Source organism: Vigna unguiculata, chromosome 8 (assembly GCF_037176805.1).
Source record: "Vigna unguiculata cultivar grain cowpea cultivar isolate G323 ecotype 2 chromosome 8, ASM3717680v1, whole genome shotgun sequence".
Lineage (NCBI taxonomy): Eukaryota > Viridiplantae > Streptophyta > Magnoliopsida > Fabales > Fabaceae > Vigna > Vigna unguiculata.
In genome coordinates, this window is record NC_140799.1 from 30,545,710 (window position 1) to 30,565,802 (window position 20,093).

Sequence of the window (20,093 nt, forward strand, 5' to 3'; positions counted from 1 at the left end):
AGCGTATGTGTGCTTAGTAAACAGTATAATGCATGTGACAACCTGATCGGGTTCGGGATGTGTGTTGTTGATACTTGTTTATTGACGACCATGCAATTTGATGAAAAATTATTTTAAAAAGCGATGGATGGACTTGATCTGAGGGGTGGCCAGTAGGTAAGATAAGACCATCACAGTGGTCATTCAAACGTATCGGACGGCTATAATTGAAACTAGTATGACAGTGGAGGGGAATCAATCTACTCGTGGAAGGTCATTATCAATTTGTTTTCTCTTATTTTGTTTTTCTTTTCTCTCAGGGGACAGTGATGGGTACTCGTAAAGAAGAACGAAAGGCAAACAGAAAAAGGATATGGTTAAAAGGCAAAGACAGCTATTGTATGGTAATGACCATCTCAGGGGCTATTCCCACCATGGGCAATAATATGGATAAGCCAAAGCCAAAGCCAAAGCCATGTTATGAGAAGGGAGTGTTTGGGTTGGTTCAGTGTTCCCTGCACAAGGCTCTTATCCTCCCACCAAGGCAATCTGAGTCAGGGACATGGAAAGAGAAGGGAAAATAGCCAATTGTAAGGGGGCCAGTGGCAAGGAGAGACCATTGCGTTCACTCCACTAGCTGCAGTAGCAAATGGATAGACAAAAAAGAGAGCCAAAGCTTTGCTTCCCATCACTTAGTTGCATAGTCAGATCCCACTTTGATGTTATGTTCACTTTTACCATTCTGCCTCATGCCAGATTGAATACCAACAAGAGAGGGAGATGGATTTCTTACCTAATAATGAGAGAGAGAAGAGATAGTCCGTTAGTGGACTTGGCCGCTTTATAACGCAAACGCAGGAGGGGAGACCAGTCATCAAATTATTGGTCCCCCTCACACACACCCTGTTCAACCCATATAATTTTATATCACCCTAATATAATATCTATATTACAACCACAACCAAATTATTATTCAGACTGTACCTAATAAATTATACTTCACTCTCTCTACACAAAGTAATAGGCATGGCAAGGCAACTAAGTGATGGAAAGAGCTTCTCACTGTTCTGATGGAAAAGTTCAGGACCATCAAACAATCCCTCCCTCCGTTCTTTTTTTCTGATAAGATATGGATCCTCACGGCGTGTAAATGGAACCCCACGAGAAGAAAGGGGGTCCTGCAACGTGTACTTGAATAACACTTTCCACACAATTAATAGGTCTCACTGTCGATCATTCCACATTCAGAAAACGAAAGATATAGACACAAGATGGTCCATGCATATTCTGGCATTTATTAACCATCTCACAATTGCTAACAACAACAATAAATTCAACAGTCAGGTGCTACAGCAACACATCCGTGAACATAAAATTAAAAAAGAAAAAAAAAACATTTTAGGGAGATAGAGATAGGTTTATATCACAGTCTGGAGTTTGGATTCTGGCCAGCCAAAGCTTCAACTAACTATCATTCGAATCACATACAGACTAAGTTCCTTACAAAGTGAATACGTTTTTTGCTTCCCTACTGGTAAGATATGATGGATAAGTTAGAGAACATCACCTCTCCAAAACCTCTGATTTGATCCTTCTGAATTTGCTCTCAATGTACCATCTATTAGACCAAGGAAATGAAATAATGCTTATTAACCAATCCTCATAGCAGCTTCAGCAATCTCTACTTCCCCCTCCTTGGGCAGTTTTTCGTTATGATAAATGAATATAAAGGAAAAAAAATTACATAAACTTAAACTGTGACGATACGACAACATTGAATTCTGCAGGTCTTCTTTCTGAATCATCCTCCACCTACCCCTTCCTATTATTCTATTCCCTCTTCCAAACCTCAGTCCTCTAACATGAACAAGGGCAAATGGAGAATTTTTCCCAACCCCCTCCCCAATAGCAGCTTTGGGGTCTGCAATCGCTGCAGCCCACACCACGAACAGGAATTGTAAGCTTAACTTCGTTTGCCATGGATATCAGAGAAATCTTCCGGCAGATTTATTTAAAATCCCCTGCTCAATCATGTATCATCGACCAGCCACCACTGGAAAGAGTTAAAATCTTCTTGAATTAAAATGCAAAATCTAATGCAGAATGTTAACAAATCCTGGAGCATCATCCCGCGGTCCATCAAGTGACCGATACATGTACAATATCTCAATATCATCACCTGCATTCTCCACAACACTGTTGCTGATCACTTCCAAAACCAGGTTGGGCAATGCTTGTGCAATCTCTTGACAAGCTTGGCGTGTCAATTTGCAGCTCGACATCCAGAGGAATCTCATGTTGTAGTAATGATGCAAACCAGATCGCAGAGCTCCATCCCCAAAAGGACTATCCCTGATTTCAAGCTTTTGCAAATTAGGACATCCTTCAAGCACATACTTAAGGCCCATGTCGGTGTCCCCAGCAAAGGCAACCGACAGTGTCCTAACCAATTTCCCATACCTCCCAATGTACTCAAAAGCACGATCAGTCAACAAACCAGACACAGCTAGCCTAGTGAGCTTCTTGCAATTCATAACAATAGCACCAAAACCCTCATCCATGGGTTCCTGAGTCACAGGATCCGGCCTGTACCGCCCAATAATACACAGACGAAACACCACAAGATCTGGGCAGTTCTTTGACATAGCCACCACAGCCGCATTAGTCATCCTCTGGCAGAAATACAAAATCGATTCCAACTTCCTACAACCCTGCGAAATCGCTTCTAACCCAACCTCAGAGACAGGCCCTTCAGTATCCTCCCTTGCATCCACAGGAAAAACCCGAAGCTCCCGCAAGTCCTTGCAAGTAGCAGCTACTGCCTGAAGTCCTTCATCACATATCGAATCAAGTACCTGGAAAACAACACCAGAACAACCATAAGCCCAAATCTAAATTCAGATTCAAATCACTAACAATGCAGTCACAACAAAACTCACAATGCCACAACACAACACATACCCAGAATATCTGTAGCTTATGACAGTGGCGAATAACTGCCTTCAGCTGCTGCGCGTTAACATCGGCATAGCTCAAATTCAACGAGGTCAGATTGGCGCAGACCGGATAAATCGCGGGAAGGTAATCCGCCCAAATCTCCCTGAATCCAGAGAGGCAAACCAAGGATCTGCAGGCCTCAAACGCTGCCGTGTAATCCGGTTCCAGCTCGCCGACCACCCCGGGCTCAGCAGCACTGAAGGAGCCTGTTCCAAGGTGAGTAAGCTGCGGGGCTCGAAGCAACAAACGATGCAGCTGAGCCATGGAAACATATCGGTTCAACCGAAGCTTCTTCAAACGAGGCGACCTAGCCACCAAACTCTCCAAAGCCTCGAAATTAATAGGACACTCAACGCAATCAAACACAAGAGACTCCATGTTGGTTTGGTTCTCGGGGAAACATGAAATCCAATCCGCAATCTCCTCCTCGTCCTCAGAGTCCACAACAGATTCGACCAGCTCAAGCACCCTCAGCAGTCTAATATCAACACCACACCACACAACACACCAATGCTCAAAATAAGGAATCAAGTAAAATGAATCGAGTTCATGGGGTATACAAAACTTGATCGAGATCTGTACCTGCACTTGGCAGCGACGGAGGCCAGACCATGAGTGCTGAAGCCCTCGCAGCAGACGAGGACGAGTTCGCGGAAGCCCGAGAAGGAGTCGGCGATGAGGTCGAGGTCGTCGTCGGTGACGGTCATGCGTTTCAGATGGAGCTTCTCCAGCCAGGGGTAGGCCTGGGCCAGGGCAGCGGCCCAAGGCGTGAAGTGGGCCCCCCAATCGTGCGGCATCAGATCGAAGTCCGCGAAGCGCGGCTTACCCTTCACGGTGACGGACTTGACGCGCGTGAAACGCGTGGTGGCGCGGGCGGGGGAGAGCGAGTAGCAGTTCCCGATGAAGAGCTCGGATCGGGTGAGGGCCTCCGCGCGGTACCAGGAGCGGCACACCAATGAGGCAGCGTTGCGGTCGCGGCGCGAGGAGAGGAAGTGGAGGACGTTCTCCAGCACGTTCTCCAGCACCTGGTCCGGGAAGGGAGCCTGCGGCTCCGATGGACCCGACCCGGAACCCGGATCCGGAAAGGCGCCGTAGTTTCGGGTCTTGGAGGTGGAGGATTCGGTGATTTCCGCTCGCGCCAGATCCAGCACGGAGGATCGGTGGTCGTCCTCGGAGTTTGTGGATGGATGGTTCTCTCTCATTTGTGGAAGTGGGTGGATGATGATCTGGGACTGTGGCTTTGGATTCAAAAGATGGAATCTTTGATTGGTTGATAGGGTATTGGATTTGTGGGGTTTGATTGGTTAGAGTGGGAATGGGAGAAGGGAAAGTTGGAATTGGAATTGGAATTGGAATGGAGAGAATGAAGGAAGAGAGTGTGGAAGGTGAGATGATATGGGAGAGAGTGAGAGTGGGGATTTTTTAGTTTAATTGGTCAGAAAACAGGGCCAGGGAGTGACAACAGTAACCTCAGCTGTCTGTGTCTCTGAGCTTTAGCATTGGGATTCTCCATGCCCTCTCTCTTTCATCACAAATATCCAAACGCCCTTTCTCTCTCTCTCTTCTCCTTCATTATTTTCTACTTTTTTTTTCTTCTTTTATCTTTCCATGCTTCCCTTTGGTAATGTTTTTTAGCTCCCATTCTGGTTAACTTTATGAAATGGGGGAAAAAACAAGATCCAGTCCTAATTATTTTTACCTTTTGTGCAATTTTTAACTAAAAATGAATTTTCTCGTGATGATTTTGGTTTGAATACAAAATGGATGAGGGATAAAATAAAATAAAATAAAAATAAATAAAAAGAAATGATAATTGCATATGCTGAAAATGCTTTACACCAACTCAGATTTTGAAGAAACGGAGTCTTAGCAAGTCACATTATATAATTATAGACCGCGGAACTACTTTTAGAATAGAATTGACTGGACCACCACTTTCAAGGATTATCATCAATTTCCGTTGCGTTAGTCAAGTTTATATATGTGCTGCACTACTCATCACTTTCTTTCATTTTTTTTTTAATTATATTTCCCATTCTTCTTCGTCAACAACAACAACAAATTACTTCTTTTCATGCAGTTAAAAAATATCTAGAATTGACAGATTGGAAGAAAATTATTCCGTTTTATATCGTTTAAATGTGTAAGTAGAAAACTACTGAAAGCTGCGCATATTAAAAAAATGATACACTCAATAATTTGATGGAAGTAGATCATAAAATATTGGGAGCGAAAAAGTTATCGAAAAGATTTAACTTTAAATAGTTTCGGAAAATGCTTTTTAAACGGAGACGATAATAATTAATAATAATAATAATACGGTTTGTAATTAAAGCCGAGAGAAAAAAGCAAACGAAAAAGCAAGGCAGCATATCGTATGTACCAACGTACGTAAGAATGAATTAAAAAATATTTAAATCTATAAAGTTGTGAGTATTTAAGAGGAAAATGGCTAAAGAAAAAGAAATATGTACGTTTAATTTGGCCACATATACAATAGCATTAACTATGTTTCAAATAACTTTATGGGTATCCATTGGTCTTGCACAATAAATTACACATTTATTAATAGCATATTTAGAAATAATATGATTAATTTTCTTTAATGAAAAACTATTATGTTCGACTTTCTCGAATTTTACATTTTCGGCACTTCGTCTTTATCATAATATATCTTAATAAACCCATACTAATTAAAATGTTATATAATTAAAAAATGTAGGCATAAAACAATGTCACCTATCAATTTTATAAATCCTGAAATAGTTTTTACGGTGCCAAAAGTTTTTACAGCAAAGTGAAATAATTAGTGAATTAAAATGGAGATTAGCAGAATGAGTTTTTACGGTGGCTAAATAGCCACACATTTTAGTGGCAAAACAGTTAGTCACAGGTTTCAAAATCGGTTGCTAAATAGCCATTGAAATTGCGTTCAGTAATCGATCACTATATTATTTCACTAAATGAGTTTTATGATTCGCACCTTCGTCACAACCGTCATCGTCCAACCTTCCTTTGCGCTATTAGCCACTGCCGAGCCTCCTTCCATGCCGCCATGGTCATTTGGGAGCAATAGTGAGGAATGCAGGGTCATATGTGGAGAGATTGAAGCTGAACAAAGGAAGAGAAAAAATGGCAAAAAACGTAATGGGAAAGATGTCAATGGATGAACTCATGATGTTTCACTATTGTTATTGAACGATGTGGTTACTCCGATAAGCTTCTTTTTTGGAGAGTTGGTGGTTCATGGTTGCAGGTGCGTGAGAAACCTGGGTGGCTCGCGAAGTGGCAGTGCTGCTGTTCATGGTGCAAATTTGTGGTGAACGTTGGTAGTTCTATCTTCGGTGACTGTTGTGAGACGATAGTGGACTCGTTGATGCGTGAAGGTGCGAATGGTGGAGGTTCCTAGGTGGCGTGGTGGGTTTCGATGAATCGAAGATGATCGACGACTTCCATGATGGTTCGAAGGTGGCAAAAGAACCTAGGGTAGATTTTTTATCGCACTGTATGGCTTTAATTCTCATAAAAGCTTAGGTAGAATATGAGGTTTATGCTTTCGTTTACACCTGAGGCCAAAACATGACTCATTTGACCTCATCCTAATATGCTTTAGTTCTAAAACTGGGACAGAATGACAAAAATAATCGCTGTAAAATCTCTTTCTACATTGGTGAGGGACTAATTTCTATTTTCATTGAAAGTTAATTAACTGACTAAACACATATTCAAGCCAAATGATAACAACATAATATTATATTACTTTCGGTTTTTTAATCACAATTTGTTACTTTCAGGTTTGTATTAGTTTTTTTTATATTAAATGATAATTTAATAACACAATATTATATTATAATCACGTTTGTTTTTATTAATATGTGTTATGTTAGTTGATAATTCGGTATTAAACTTTACATTACGGTCAATTTTATTTTTTATTACAATATGCACTACTGAAAAAACTCATATATTGCGTTAATTTTGTTTTGAAATTTTTTTTAGGAAATATTATAAATTGTTATGAAAAAAATTTGTAGGAAATTGCTGCCAATTTTTTTGCAAAATATTTTCTATAAAACACTTTTCACAATAATTTTTATAAGAAATACTTACGAATTTTATAATTTTGTAGAAAAAGGTATTTTCTTACAAATCTTTTTTGACAAATTTGAAAAAAAATCTCATATAATATAAGAATTTTTAGTAGTGAAGTTTATATTAATATATATAATTTAATAGCAATATACACTACAATCATATTCAATTTTTGAGATTATAAATTTTGTATATTAATGATAGTTTGATAATAAATTATTAAAGTCTTAAGATATCATTGACAAAATTGGTTAATAAGCTAACTAGTTGATAAATTCATAATTTATAAGTTTGAAGTTGATAAAACTACTTGTTAATTAAAGGTATTGGTAAATATAAAAAATTGAAAAGGTGTAATCCTAAAACCTAAGGTGTATAACTATGTAAATTTTATTATATAATGCAATTTATATTTCTAAGAAAAATATATTATTATATAAACTAAACGTAGGAGTTAAGTATTCATAAGCATCTAGCAAATCAATAGCAATATCAACTCAATTCTAGAATCATTTTGAAAATCATTTTGGTGCCTAAAATTTGTTTGCATAAGCCTCTAAACACTTTTGAAGCCAGAAAAAGGCTTGACCAAGAGCTATAGAATTTATTTGGAGAAGAAAATTTGTCAAATTTACATTTTATTTTGATTCTAGAGTTGAACCATTTAAGTTGCATGGATGAATATGACAAATTACTTTCACCATTGTAGGATCATAATTATCTTGGTTAGTGTATGTTGGCTAAATTTTATTGCATGTTTGAGTATTTTCTATTGAGTCTTGTTTCAAGTTTCTCTTGTGTCAGGTTTGTTAAAAAGTTGTTACATTCTCTTTTTCTTAGTGTGTCATTCTTTTAAGAGTTGTAATTTTTCTTCTTCTTTATGTCGTGATGGTTAGTTGCATGTCTTCATACTTGTACGCTAAGAACTCATGTCAAGATTGAGAAAAGTAAGACCATAAATGTGTTTGAGATTGATAGAGTATCCTCCTTGCATGCGATTAGTGTATGAGAATTTTCTAGCTTAAAATAGAAAAACCAATTACATCTTAACAATGAAAACTCCTAACAATGAAAGAATTGGACATCTTAACATCTTAAAACCAACAAGAATGGCATATCAAGTTCGCACTGTGTGTACTTAATGTTTTCTATACTCTCTACAATGTCTTTGACATTTGCTTCTGAGCATGTGCTATGTGCACTTTGAACTTAAGTTGCAAACACTCATTGTCTAGTGATAATTTATGTAATGTATTCACTTCTTAACATGATATGATAGCCATAAGTTAGAGCTTATCTTAGTGAACTTTGTTGTTTGTCGAGTCTATTATTTCATTTGTTATTAGACCACCCAATAAAGTCTAGTCTTACACATAAGATGTATATACCTCTGTGTGAAAGATGTGTATTGTTTTATAAGGCTGAATTAGGTTTAAAGTCCACCTCTTAACATCCAATCAATTGTTTTATTATTATAAGTTTATATTAAGTGATGATTTGGTAGTATGATTTTATATATATTATAATTATAATTATTTTTATTTTTATTGATTCTGATTTATTTATATTAAACAGTAATAAAATGGTAAACTATAAAGTCTTAATATTAGTTTTAATGTGTTTAAATTGTATTGATTTGAATTTAAAATAAATTATTGTAAATCTTCCTATAAATAAATAGCACTTTAATAAGGGTTATTGACTAATTTTACATGGATGAAGTCACAATAAAACTCTCTTCCAACTATACCTAACATTATATATTATATATATAATTCTTTATTTATTAATATAAAGTGAATAGGTTTAATGCATGACCATCCATAATCCTTAACATTTAGGGATCATTAAAGACATTATCCACTCCATTACTAGTTAATCCATCAAAGTGCGTGTCAGTCAATCACCATTTTGCTAAAGTAGACAACTACAACTCCAAAGATGCCAAACTCATTAATATATATGTGTATATAAAGTAATTTATTCACATATATTCTTTGTTTTACTTTTATTACATCATATCATTTATTATATTTATATTTTTTGTATTTTCCTCTCAAGGTGTTAAATAGAACCAAGTCCCATTTTATTTATACTATCTAACTTTTATACTACTTCTTTTACTAGTGTAAAACACGAAGAAACATAAAGTAATAAAAGTGACAAATTATCATATAGTTTTATTATACGAATACGATATTTCATATTAATTAGTATATAGACGTTAGAAGCTGTCATGTCTGGTAACAATCACGAATTAATAGACTCACCGCTCATTCTTCAATAGATACATATATACATAAATTATCTATATATAAATAGATATAGATATATAGATATGTATATATATCGACATCAGTTGTGACTAGGGTCAGAAGGCTATGAAATAATTAAGAAAACAATAACGTAATCATCTGCAGTTGTTCTACTCATGAAATCTTTAGGCTTGGGTGACGTGCATCATATTCTGATTAAGCTAGCAGTATCTGTCAAGCGTGATTATATGATTCATTATTCAAACTATTAATTACAATTGATAGATAATGACAACACCCTTTGACGTGTTCTATGAATGGAAACACAATTTTAAGGTTCCAGATTCGGATACAATCTTACGTACGTGGCACTTAGTGAAATTCATCGATCAAAACAAGGTTGTTTTTTCTTCACTTTCTCAAAGAAGCTATTGACATATACAGTACCATTCATTCTTCCATAAAACATGAAACGGAAGTAGCTAAAGTAGTATGAACCAAAGAAAACAGTCTATTTGCTGTTAATCTTTCCGTCTTCAATAATTTTTCTTTCTCTGTAGACAAAGAAACGATGTGAATGGGATAGAGCATGACACTGCTCTTTTTTCCATTTTCACTAATTCTAGTCTATTAAATATATATGTTCAAATAATCTGTAGTCGATCGTAATATAATTATAACTTGATCTTGTTCTTCGATATTAGGGTTTAAATTGTTGTCGTATTCAAAATTATCTTATATTACAATAGTCATTATTAATAAAACAAGCAAAGAAGTGATTGTAGGGAGCAAAACAATCGGAAAACAAGATAATAGAAATTATTAACAAAAGTTTCGTATTATTACGAGAGAGTGTTGTGAAGCAAGCGTTATAAACATTTCGACATATGTGAACGTTGTTACCAATCATAAATTCTTTGTTGTTGCAGTTTTGTTTTGGTGCAATATCATGCTTCTGTTTTGATTCCATGTTGATTGAAATTATTCTCGTTCATGAATATCCCAAATCACGTTGCAATTTTGGATTTGAACGTTGGTGAAAATATTTATGTTTTCAGCCCATCATTTCCTTCATTCATACCTATAAATAGGTGGTTTTGGTGCTCTCCAAGAAACACCATCTCTCAATCTTCTCCTTCATTCTTCAAGCTCTCTTCTCTCTCATATTTCTTTCTTCTTTTATCTGGGTTAAATACTCTTTCAAGAGTACTTGCTTGCTAGTTTTGAGATCCTCGAAAGATCCGAGAAGTTCATGGGGGGCTTGCGCAACACACCACGGATAAGTCCTTAAGGGCAGTGAATTTACACACCTCAGGAAGTACCTTTTGTTCGTGAATTGTCAGTTATTTACAACAATCTTAAGGACTTATGGCTGACAACAACAACAACTCTACTACGCTGGAGAATCAAAATAGTTCCGGAACTCCAACCATCTTTGCGAAACCATTTTCGGATGTATCAAAAATTGAGGTATTCTCTGGGCAGAACTTCTAATGCTGGCAAGAACGTGTGTCTACTCTTCTAGACATGTATGGAGTAGTTATGGCTCTCTCAACTTCAAAACCTGACGAATCCAGTGCCAAACAAGTTGAAGATTGGACTTATGCAAACAAGGTATGCCGACACACCTTACTTAGCGCCTTGTCTAATGATTTGTTCGATGTGTATTGCTCATATAAGGAAGCGAAAGAAATTTGGGATTCGTTGATTCTCAAATATACTGCTAAGGACGTCGTTCGACAAAGGTTTGTCGTAGGGAATTATTACCGTTGGGAGATGATCGAAGATAAAGACATAAAAATTCAAATCAACGAATATCACAAGTTACTTGAAGATATCAAAGCAGAGAACATACTTCTGCTTGATGAGTTTGTTTCAGAACTTTTGATAGAGAAATTGTCGTCATCCTAGACTGACTATAAACAACAGTTGAAACATAGACATAAGCAAATGACGCTTCAAGAGCTCATTACACACATCATAATAGAAGACACCAATAGGAAAGAGAGTGCTACTGCAAGGGCCAAAGCACTATCTGCAAAGGCAAACGTGGTAGAAGACAAACCTACTTCAAAAAGGTACGAGAACAAACCTGATCACAAAAGAAAAAATAACTTTTGAAATTCTCGTCCCAATGGATCTAACCCCGTCTTTAAGAAAAAGGGTAATTGCTTCGTATGTGGGAAGTCAGGCCATCATGCACCTCAGTGCAGACGTAGAGCAAGAAACGACAATCCTCCTAGGGCAAATATAGCCCAAGGGGAAGATACTATAGTTGCGGTTGTTTCTCAAGTAAATATGACGACCAATGTGAGCAAGTGAGTGGTAGACTCTAGTGCTACCAGGCATATCTGTGCAAATAGGAATGTTTTTACCTCCTACACTAGTGTAGGGGATGGAGAAGAACATGTTTACCTTGGTGATTCCAAGACAAATCCAGTCTTTGGAAAAGGAAAGGTTCTTCTAAAACTCACATCTGGGAAGACTCTGGCCTTGAGTGATCTTCTACATGTACCCTCTATCAGAGTTAATCTAATCTCTGTAGCATTACTAGGAAAAGTGGGGGCTAAAATGTCATTCGAATCTGACAAGATTGTAATGACAAAAAATAATGTTTTTGTGGGGAAGGGATATTGTGATCAAGGTCTTTTTGTACTCAATATTTCAGAAATTATAAATGAATCATGTTCTTCTGCTTATATCGTTGACTCATATGATGTGTGGCATGCTAGATTAGGACATGTGAATTCCTCGTATGTTATGAAATTGCAACGACTAGGATTAATTAATATGCATGATAAACAAAGTGGTAGATGTGATGTATGTGTAGAATCCAAAATAACTAAGAAAACATGTTATTCTGTAGAACGTCAAAGAGAATTGTTAGGGTTAATTCATACTGATCTAGCTGATTTAAAACAAACCATGTCTAGAGGTGGTAAAAATTATTTTGTAACCTTTATAGATGATTATTCTAGATACACCAAAGTGTACTTAATTAAACGTAAGGATGAAGCCTTTGATGTGTTTTTAACTTATAAAGCAGAAGTAGAAAATCAATTGAATAAGAAAATTAAGAGGATTATATCAGATAGAGGTGGTGAATATGTTTTATTTAATGACTTTTGTGTAAAAGAATGTATTATCCATGAAGTAACCCCACCATATTCACTTGAGTCTAATGGAGTAGTTGAGAGGAAAAATAGAACTCTTAAGGAAATGATGAATGCCATGCTTATTAGTTCTAATGCACCTGATAACCTTTGGGGAGAAGCCCTTCTTACTGCATGTTTTTTACAAAATAGGATACCTCATAAGAAAATGGGTAAAACTCCCTATGAGTTATGGAGAGGGTATCAACCTAATCTTAAATATCTGAGAGTGTGCGGGTGCCTAGCTAAAGTAATGTTACCCGATCCTAAGAAAAGGAAAATAGGCTCTAAAACCTCTTATTGTATGTTCTTGGGTTATGTTGAACATAGTGCTGCCTATAGGTTTTTTGTTCTTAAAAGTGATGTGATCGGACATAATACTATTGTGGAGACAAAAAATGTTGAGTTTTTTGAACATATATTTCCATTAAAGGTTAGTGATACATCTGAACAACCTATAGATACTTACAGTGATGCCATGAGTGAGGGTTTAAGAAGAAGTAAAAGGCAAAGGAAAGAAACTTCTTTTGGAGATGACTTTTATACTTATCTAGTTGAAAATGATCCAACAAGTTTTTTAGAGGCTACTAGTGCTCTTGATGCAAAATAATGGGATAAAGCTATTAAGACTTAAATTGAATCAATTGAGAAAAATAATACTTGGACCTTAGTAGATTTGCTTAAAGGAGCAAAACCCATTGGTTGTAAGTGGATCTTTAAGAAAAAGTATCACCTTGATGGATCCATAGATAAATATAAGGTAAGATTAGTAGCGAAAGGTTTTACTCAGAAACCCAACATAGATGGACTTGGAAGGCTTATGAGATACTTAAGAGGTTCAATGGATTATGCCATTGAATATAGTGGATTTCTTGCTATAATAGAAGGGTACAATGATGCTAACTGGATCTCTGATTCAGATGAGACAAAATCCACTAGTGGTTATGTATTCACACTTGGGGGTGGTGCGATTACATGGAGATCAGCCAGGCAAATAATTATTGCAAGATCAACAATGGAATTTGAGTTTGTTGCTCTCGAAATGGCTGGTAGTGAGCCGAGTGGTTGAAAACTTCTTAGCAAACATTCCTTTATGAATGAAACCAACCCCATATGTATCTATACATTGTGATTGCCAATCGGCAATAGCTATAGCTAAAAACAAAACTATAATGGAAAGAATAGACATATACAATTGAGACATAATCTGGTTAAGCAGCTGCTAAAGAGTGGAACTATTTCCATTGATTATGTGAAGTCAGAACGGAATCTAGCAGATCCCCTAACAAAACCCCTGAGAAGAAATATGATTTTGGAAACATCGAGGGGAATGGGACTTAAGCCACTTGCAAACAAACAAGTGATGGTAACCCAACCTTTGTGATTGGAGATCCCATGAATAAGGTTCATATGGGTAAAAACAAGTCACTTGTTAGTTCTGATAGCACTAAATTGATTTTTTAAATCAATTATGTCCATTCCTATGGTGTGCGTGAAAGTGCTAAAGGCTGCATTTTTGAGAGGTTAAACTTTGTAAATTCAAATTCTATGTAGTGTAAGAATTTTAGTTTAAACAAAGTTTTAATGATTTTCATATCCCTTATGGGTAGTGTATGATTTGCAGCATACACTTGATGAAATCACCTATATGAGTGTCAAGTGGGGCCGCTTGTATGAGATCTTGGCATGATCTCTAGAGCACTCATGAATATCGGGCACGCGCATGGCCTAGTAAGCGCAACACAGCGTTAGCAGCAAGGATTGTGGGGGTGTATTGTGATCGATAAACCACTAACACACATCAAGTGTCTTTGGTTCATATAGCTTGCTATACCAACTACATTGTGTGATAAGTTTATCTGCCTAGGACTTGTTCATATAGCTTGCTATACCAGTTCCGATGCATTACATCTTATGAGACCCAGGTTTTCTTCTTTCAGTCTTTCCTTTCTTATCTTTTGCAATGTGTGGGGGATTGTTGTGAAGCAAGTGTTATAAAAATTTCAAAAGATGTGAATGTTGCTACCAGTCCTAAATTCTTTATTGCTGCAGTTTTGTTTTGGTGCAATATCATGCTTCTGTTTTGATTCCATGTTTAATGCAATTATTCTGGTTCATGAATATCCCAAAGCACGTCGCAAATTTGGATTTGAACGTTGGTGAAAATTTATGTTTTCAGCCCATCCTTTCCTTCATTCACACCTATAAATAGGTGGTTTTGGTGCTCTCCAAGACACACCATCTCTCAATCTTCTCCTTCATTCTTCAAGCTCTCTTCTCTCTCATATTTCTTTCTTCTTTTATCTAGGTTAAATACTCTTTCAAGAGTACTTGCTTGCTAGTTTTGAGATCCGAGAAGTTCATGTTGTATCCTGGGGGGCTTGCGTAACACACCGCGGATAAGTCCTTAAGGGCAGTGAATTTACACGTCTCAAGAAGTACCTTTTGTTCGTGAATTGTCAGTTATTTACAACAGAGAGTAATGGTATATACACAGTAAACACGAGTCACGTGTATAAGTGATTGAGACTATAAGCTACTAAAATATTACATTGAGACTAACAGAAAAATAACAAATTTGCTAATAATCTATAGTTTAAGAACCCCTCTTAGGAATAGATATCAAGCATTCTCAACTTGGTACAAATTGTGGTCAGTTTTGTTACAGGGAAAAAAGTATCAAGAAAATCAAGACCTTCCATTTGTTCATACCCTTTAGCCATTAAGTGGCACTAGTGCAGTAAGGGCTTTTTGCCCCGGTTATTTTTCTCATTTTGCCTCGGGTCTGGAACCGAGGCATATTGGGGTGAGGCCAAAAGGTACCCCTTTTGGCCTCGGTTGTTACTCGAAGCCATAGGGTCCATTTTATGCCTCGGTTCTAAATGAACCGGAGCCATAGGGTAAAAATATTTTTTTTAATTAAATTTTTTGCGACATCGGCAACGACTTTATCACGTTGATTACGGCCACAAAAGCTCTCTGAAGAGCCTAAACAGATGATCGTCGATGCGGAGGGAGTGTGTTCCTTCTTTTTCGTTGCAGTTGGAAATCTTTCTCAACGAAGAATCCCACGGTGGTGCAACATTGTCGGCGCTGTGGAGGCGTGCGAAGTGGAGCTGAATCGGCGGCTGAGTGAGGCGACAGAGAAGTAAAGGCAGAGAATGCAGTGCGATGGAGAACGAAGCGTAGCCCTTTGCACGAAGCAAGTGAACGACGCGGTTCCAGTGAACACCTTTCTTGGAGAGGGAGTGGTTGGAAGAACAAAAGGGGTGTGAGGTGTTTCTGATGGCGGAGTCTCTGATGGTGAAGATGGTTGAGTTTTGGGGCGCTTTGAAGAAGGAAGGGGAGTGGTGGAGAAGGTCTACCATGAGAAAGAAGCCTGCTCTTCAAAGAGCGTTGGAAGCATTGCGAGAGAGTTCATGGAGGTATGGGTGTGCCTTCTTGGATTGAGTTCTTGGAATCAGAGGAACGAATTGTAGCGGTGCGCGAGGAAGAAGTAGAGGGGTTCGCGTTTTTGTGCCCTAATTAAACTATATGGCCTCGGTTCAATTTAGAACCGAGGCATATAACCCCTTTTGGCCCCAGTTCCCTAACACCCGAGGCCTAAAACCCCTTTTGGCACCGGCTTTTACCCAACCGAAGCCTATAAGTGCCAACGTCAATGGCATTTTTGAAATTTCTGGCAACCCCTTTTGGCCCCGGTTCCCTAACACCCGAGGCCTAAAACCCCTTTTGGCACAAGTTTTTTTTGAACCGAGGCCTATAACCGCTTTTGGCTTCGGGTTTTATGTGAACCGAGGCATAAAAGTTGCCTGTAATTGTAAAATTGCCACCGCGCAATTATATGCTTCGGTTCCTCGCCAACTGAGGCCTATAAGGCGAGGTAAAAATGCAATTATGCACTAGTGTGGACTTTGTAATGCTCTATAGTACCATCAACATTATCCTTGACCTTATAAATCCAGCGGAAATCGATTACTACTTTATGAGGAGGTAAATCAGTGAGAATCCAAGTATTATTTGTTGCATTGATTTCAGCGTGCATAGCCTTAAGCCAACAATCAAACTTGGAAGCTTCAACATATGACTTAGGTTCAGATATGGAAGAAACAAACATTATGTAATGATGAAAAGAAGGAGAAAGATGTTTATAAGAAAGAACAATATGATGACGAATACCTCTAGAAGAGGTGCTAGTTAATGTAAATGTACTATGATAATCCTTGAGGTAAATGGGAGGTTGGCGAGGACAACTAGAATGTCTAGGAACAAGGGGTGGAGATATTGGAGGGTCAAAATAACTATTGTTTGTGTTGTCAAGGTGAGAAGGACGAATGGGGAGTGGAGTAAAATTAGAAGGGTCTACTAAAGATGGAAAAGAAGTAGAAATAGGTAGGAAAAAAGATGGATAAGGCATGAGGGAAGATCTATGTATGTAAAGAAAATGGTCTTCATAAAACATTACATCTCATGAAATAGTAAGTTTACGAGAATGTAAATTGTAAAGAAGATAGCCTTTGGTATGTGATTTAAATCCTAACACAAAGGGATGTTCATGAGGATCAAATTTCTTGCATTATTCTATGATACTACTTGTATAACATAAGCATCCAAACACACAAAAATTAGAGATGTCACAAGTATGTTGATAAAGTTTTTCTAAAGGTGGTGTATTATGCAAAAAAGGTATTGGAATGCAATTAATAAGATATGTAACATGCTATAATGCAAAGCACAAAAAATTTAATGGGAGATGAGATTGAAAAAGTAATGCTCGGGTTACATTGAGAAGATGTTGATGCTTACGCTCGACAATGCCATTTTGTTGGGGAGTTTCTATACATGTAATTTGATGAATGATGCCATTGGAAGAAAAATAATCATACATTGAAAATTCAACACCATTATCAATGGAGATGATTTTAAGAGAGGTATTAAATTGTTCTTCTACTTGAGTGACCAAGTGAATTATATGAGAACATGTTTCAGCTTTCGAAATCATAAGAACAATCGATGTATAGCGGGCAACTATGGTTAGAAAATATTTATGACCATGTATGGAAATAGTGGAACAGGGTCCCCAAATAACCATATGTAAAAATTCAAAAGAATGATTGACATGAGAATTACTTAAAGGAAAAGATAACTTTCGTTGTTTAACATGATGACATGGATTAAAGAAAAATTCTAATCACTATACAAGCATGAATAAGTTTATTTCGTGATCTATAAACATTGATGGAAAGGATGACCTGAGTGAAAATGCCACAAGTCTATGGGTATTTTATTACAAGAAGGTTGAACAAGGGTAAAATGTTCAAAACAATTTGCACCAGAAGGAAGATCAATGGTGTAGAGCCAAACATTTACATTAATTGTACGAATATTTTGCTTGGTGTTCATGTCCTAAATGAAACAAGAATAAGAAGAAAAAAATGAGATCACAATTAAGTGACAAGACAAGTCTAAAAATGGAAATAAGATTGAGCATGAAGTTAGGGATATACGAGACATGTTTAAGACAAAGAGAATCAAAAACATGTACATTGTCGAAGTGTATAGCAAAAACTTGTTGACCAGTGGTTAATTAGACATATATAGGCTTAATAATGTGAAAAGAAGAAAACTTATTTAAAGAGGGAGAGACGTGGTCAATAACACCTAAATCTAAGATCCAAGTAATGGTGGATTGTGTGTGAATGTTACCTAAAAAAGAAGAAAAGGAATTTATTTTGTTTACGCAAGAAGGAGAAGTTGAAGAACAATTGTTTGGTTGTTGATTTAAAGCCATCAATAAGGCTTGAAACTGTTGAGGTGAAAAGCAAAAATCCTAATTCTCAACAACTTTTTGTTGCTCATTTTGTGTGACTTCACCCTTTTCAATGACAATGTTATTTACCACTGTATGCTTGGCATTAAAAGATTTATATCCGGGAGGAAAACCATGTTTGAGATAACATGCATTAATAGTGTGACACGTACGTCCACAATGAGTGCAAATCTGCGAGGGTTATAAGTAGAAGATTTTCCATGTTTGGCATCACCATTTGTAGGAAAACCACGTTTATGATAGCAAAAATTCGTACTATGATCAGAACAACCACAATAAGTGCAAGAATTAACGGTAGCATCATTCACCAATGAATTTGATGTAGGATGAGAGATTGATCCAGGAAGTTGACATTCTTGTTGGATGACATAGGAAAAGATCTTGGTCATAGAAGGTAGCAAATCCATGAGTAAGACATGTGAACGAATATTACTATATTGTTCATTTAGGCCTTGTAACAACCTCATGGCCTTGTTCTCAAGCTTTCAATGAGTAATAATGGATGAAACGTCACATGAACACTTGATAGAACAAGTACAAACTCAATCTGGTCTGAATCCAGCCCACAAAATCTGAAGTAGTAAAGAAATCAGTCACGAATAAATCACCTTGTATCATTGAAGAAGCTTCATAAAGCAGATCTAACATTCGTAATAGGTCTCTTTGAGAATAAAGAGAGTGCAGATCGATCCATATCTCATCTGTTTTGTCCATCAAGAGGATGTTATGACGAATCGAAACTACAACCGAACGAACGATCCAAGAGACAACCATATTATTGCACCGAAGCCAAGCATTGTATAGAGGATCTGAAATTGATGGTAGTTGTACAACTCCATTGATGAATTCAACCTTATTCTTTGCACTTAAGGCTATAAACATTGAACGACTCCATGAATGATAATTGGTGGAGTCAAGAAAAGGAGAAACATGAGCAACAACTAGGTTTTCACTTGGATGAAGATAAAGATAATGGTGCAAACTAAGTGTTTGATCTAATTCTTCACTCATGATAAAAAGAAATACAACAAAGCTCTTCTAATGAAGAGCTCTAATACCATAACAAAACAAGCAAGATACCAATCAAAGGTAGCAAAACAATCAAAAAGCAAGATACACCAGTGCAGTAAGGGCTTTTTGCCCCGATTATTTTCCTCATTTTGCCTCGGGTTTAGAACCGAAGCCTATTGGGGCAAGGCCAAAAGAGGTACCTTTTGGCCTCGGTTGTTAACCGAGGCCATAGAGTCCTTTTTATGCCTTGGTTCTAAATGAATCGGAGCCATAGGGTCCCTTCCGCAAATTCTCTCGTGTGCACTCTTTCGAGTGTGATAGTTATTACAGCAGCCATCGTCGCCACCGCAACTGCATGGTGGGCTACCCATGGACTGCTTCCTCTGTGTACTCCACTTCACACACCCTTTGCGTGTCCTCCTGGACCACCCACTGCACCTCCATCCATGGCTCCCACCGAAACACAACACAAAATCCAACAAGGAAAGGTTAAGCCAGAAAACCCTCCTCTGCAAGATCAGATACTGGATCCCGAACAATCGAAAGTTCTGCAAGCTCAACACTCGGTTTCGAATTCACCAGGTGTTTCTTCATCGAAATCTGAGGAGAAGGGTGATACCAAAGTAAATACCGCATCAAAGGCTACTAATGATGAGATGAACCAAGCAGTTTCCGAGAATCCCGATTCCAACAAAACGAATGCAAGAAAACCTGTAGACCGCTCCTCGTGTGGTTCTAACACAACCTCTAGCGGTGAAGGGACTGAGATACTAGAGA

General features: G+C 37.4%; 1 protein-coding gene and 2 pseudogenes across 1 annotated transcript; 1 reads left to right on the top strand and 2 right to left on the bottom strand.

Moving 5' to 3' along the window:
* Positions 1-1,240: 1,240 nt before the first annotated feature.
* AFB5 (auxin F-box protein 5) lies at positions 1,241-4,526 on the bottom strand. The gene is made up of 3 exons (XM_028084255.2): positions 3,559-4,526; positions 2,941-3,454; positions 1,241-2,834 (listed from the first exon to the last, which is right to left on the bottom strand). Exons 1-3 carry the CDS (start codon positions 4,176-4,178, stop codon positions 2,073-2,075), a joined length of 1,896 nt encoding a protein of 631 aa, XP_027940056.1. The 5' UTR covers positions 4,179-4,526; the 3' UTR covers positions 1,241-2,072.
* Positions 4,527-10,464: 5,938 nt separating this feature from the next.
* LOC146884385 (uncharacterized) lies at positions 10,465-11,961 on the top strand (annotated as a pseudogene).
* Positions 11,962-15,435: 3,474 nt separating this feature from the next.
* Positions 15,436-19,316, bottom strand: LOC146884386 (uncharacterized; annotated as a pseudogene).
* Between the last annotated feature and the right edge of the window lie 777 nt (positions 19,317-20,093).

Coding starts and splice junctions, on each gene's coding strand:
- AFB5 (XM_028084255.2), bottom strand. CDS start 4,178: ATGAGAGAGAACCATCCATCCACAAACTCCGAGGACGACCACCGATCC. Junction 3,455..3,558: donor TCCGTCGCTGCCAAGTGCAG/GTACAGATCTCG, acceptor TGTTGATATTAG/ACTGCTGAGGGTGCTTGAGC. Junction 2,835..2,940: donor ATAAGCTACAGATATTCTGG/GTATGTGTTGTG, acceptor GTTGTTTTCCAG/GTACTTGATTCGATATGTGA.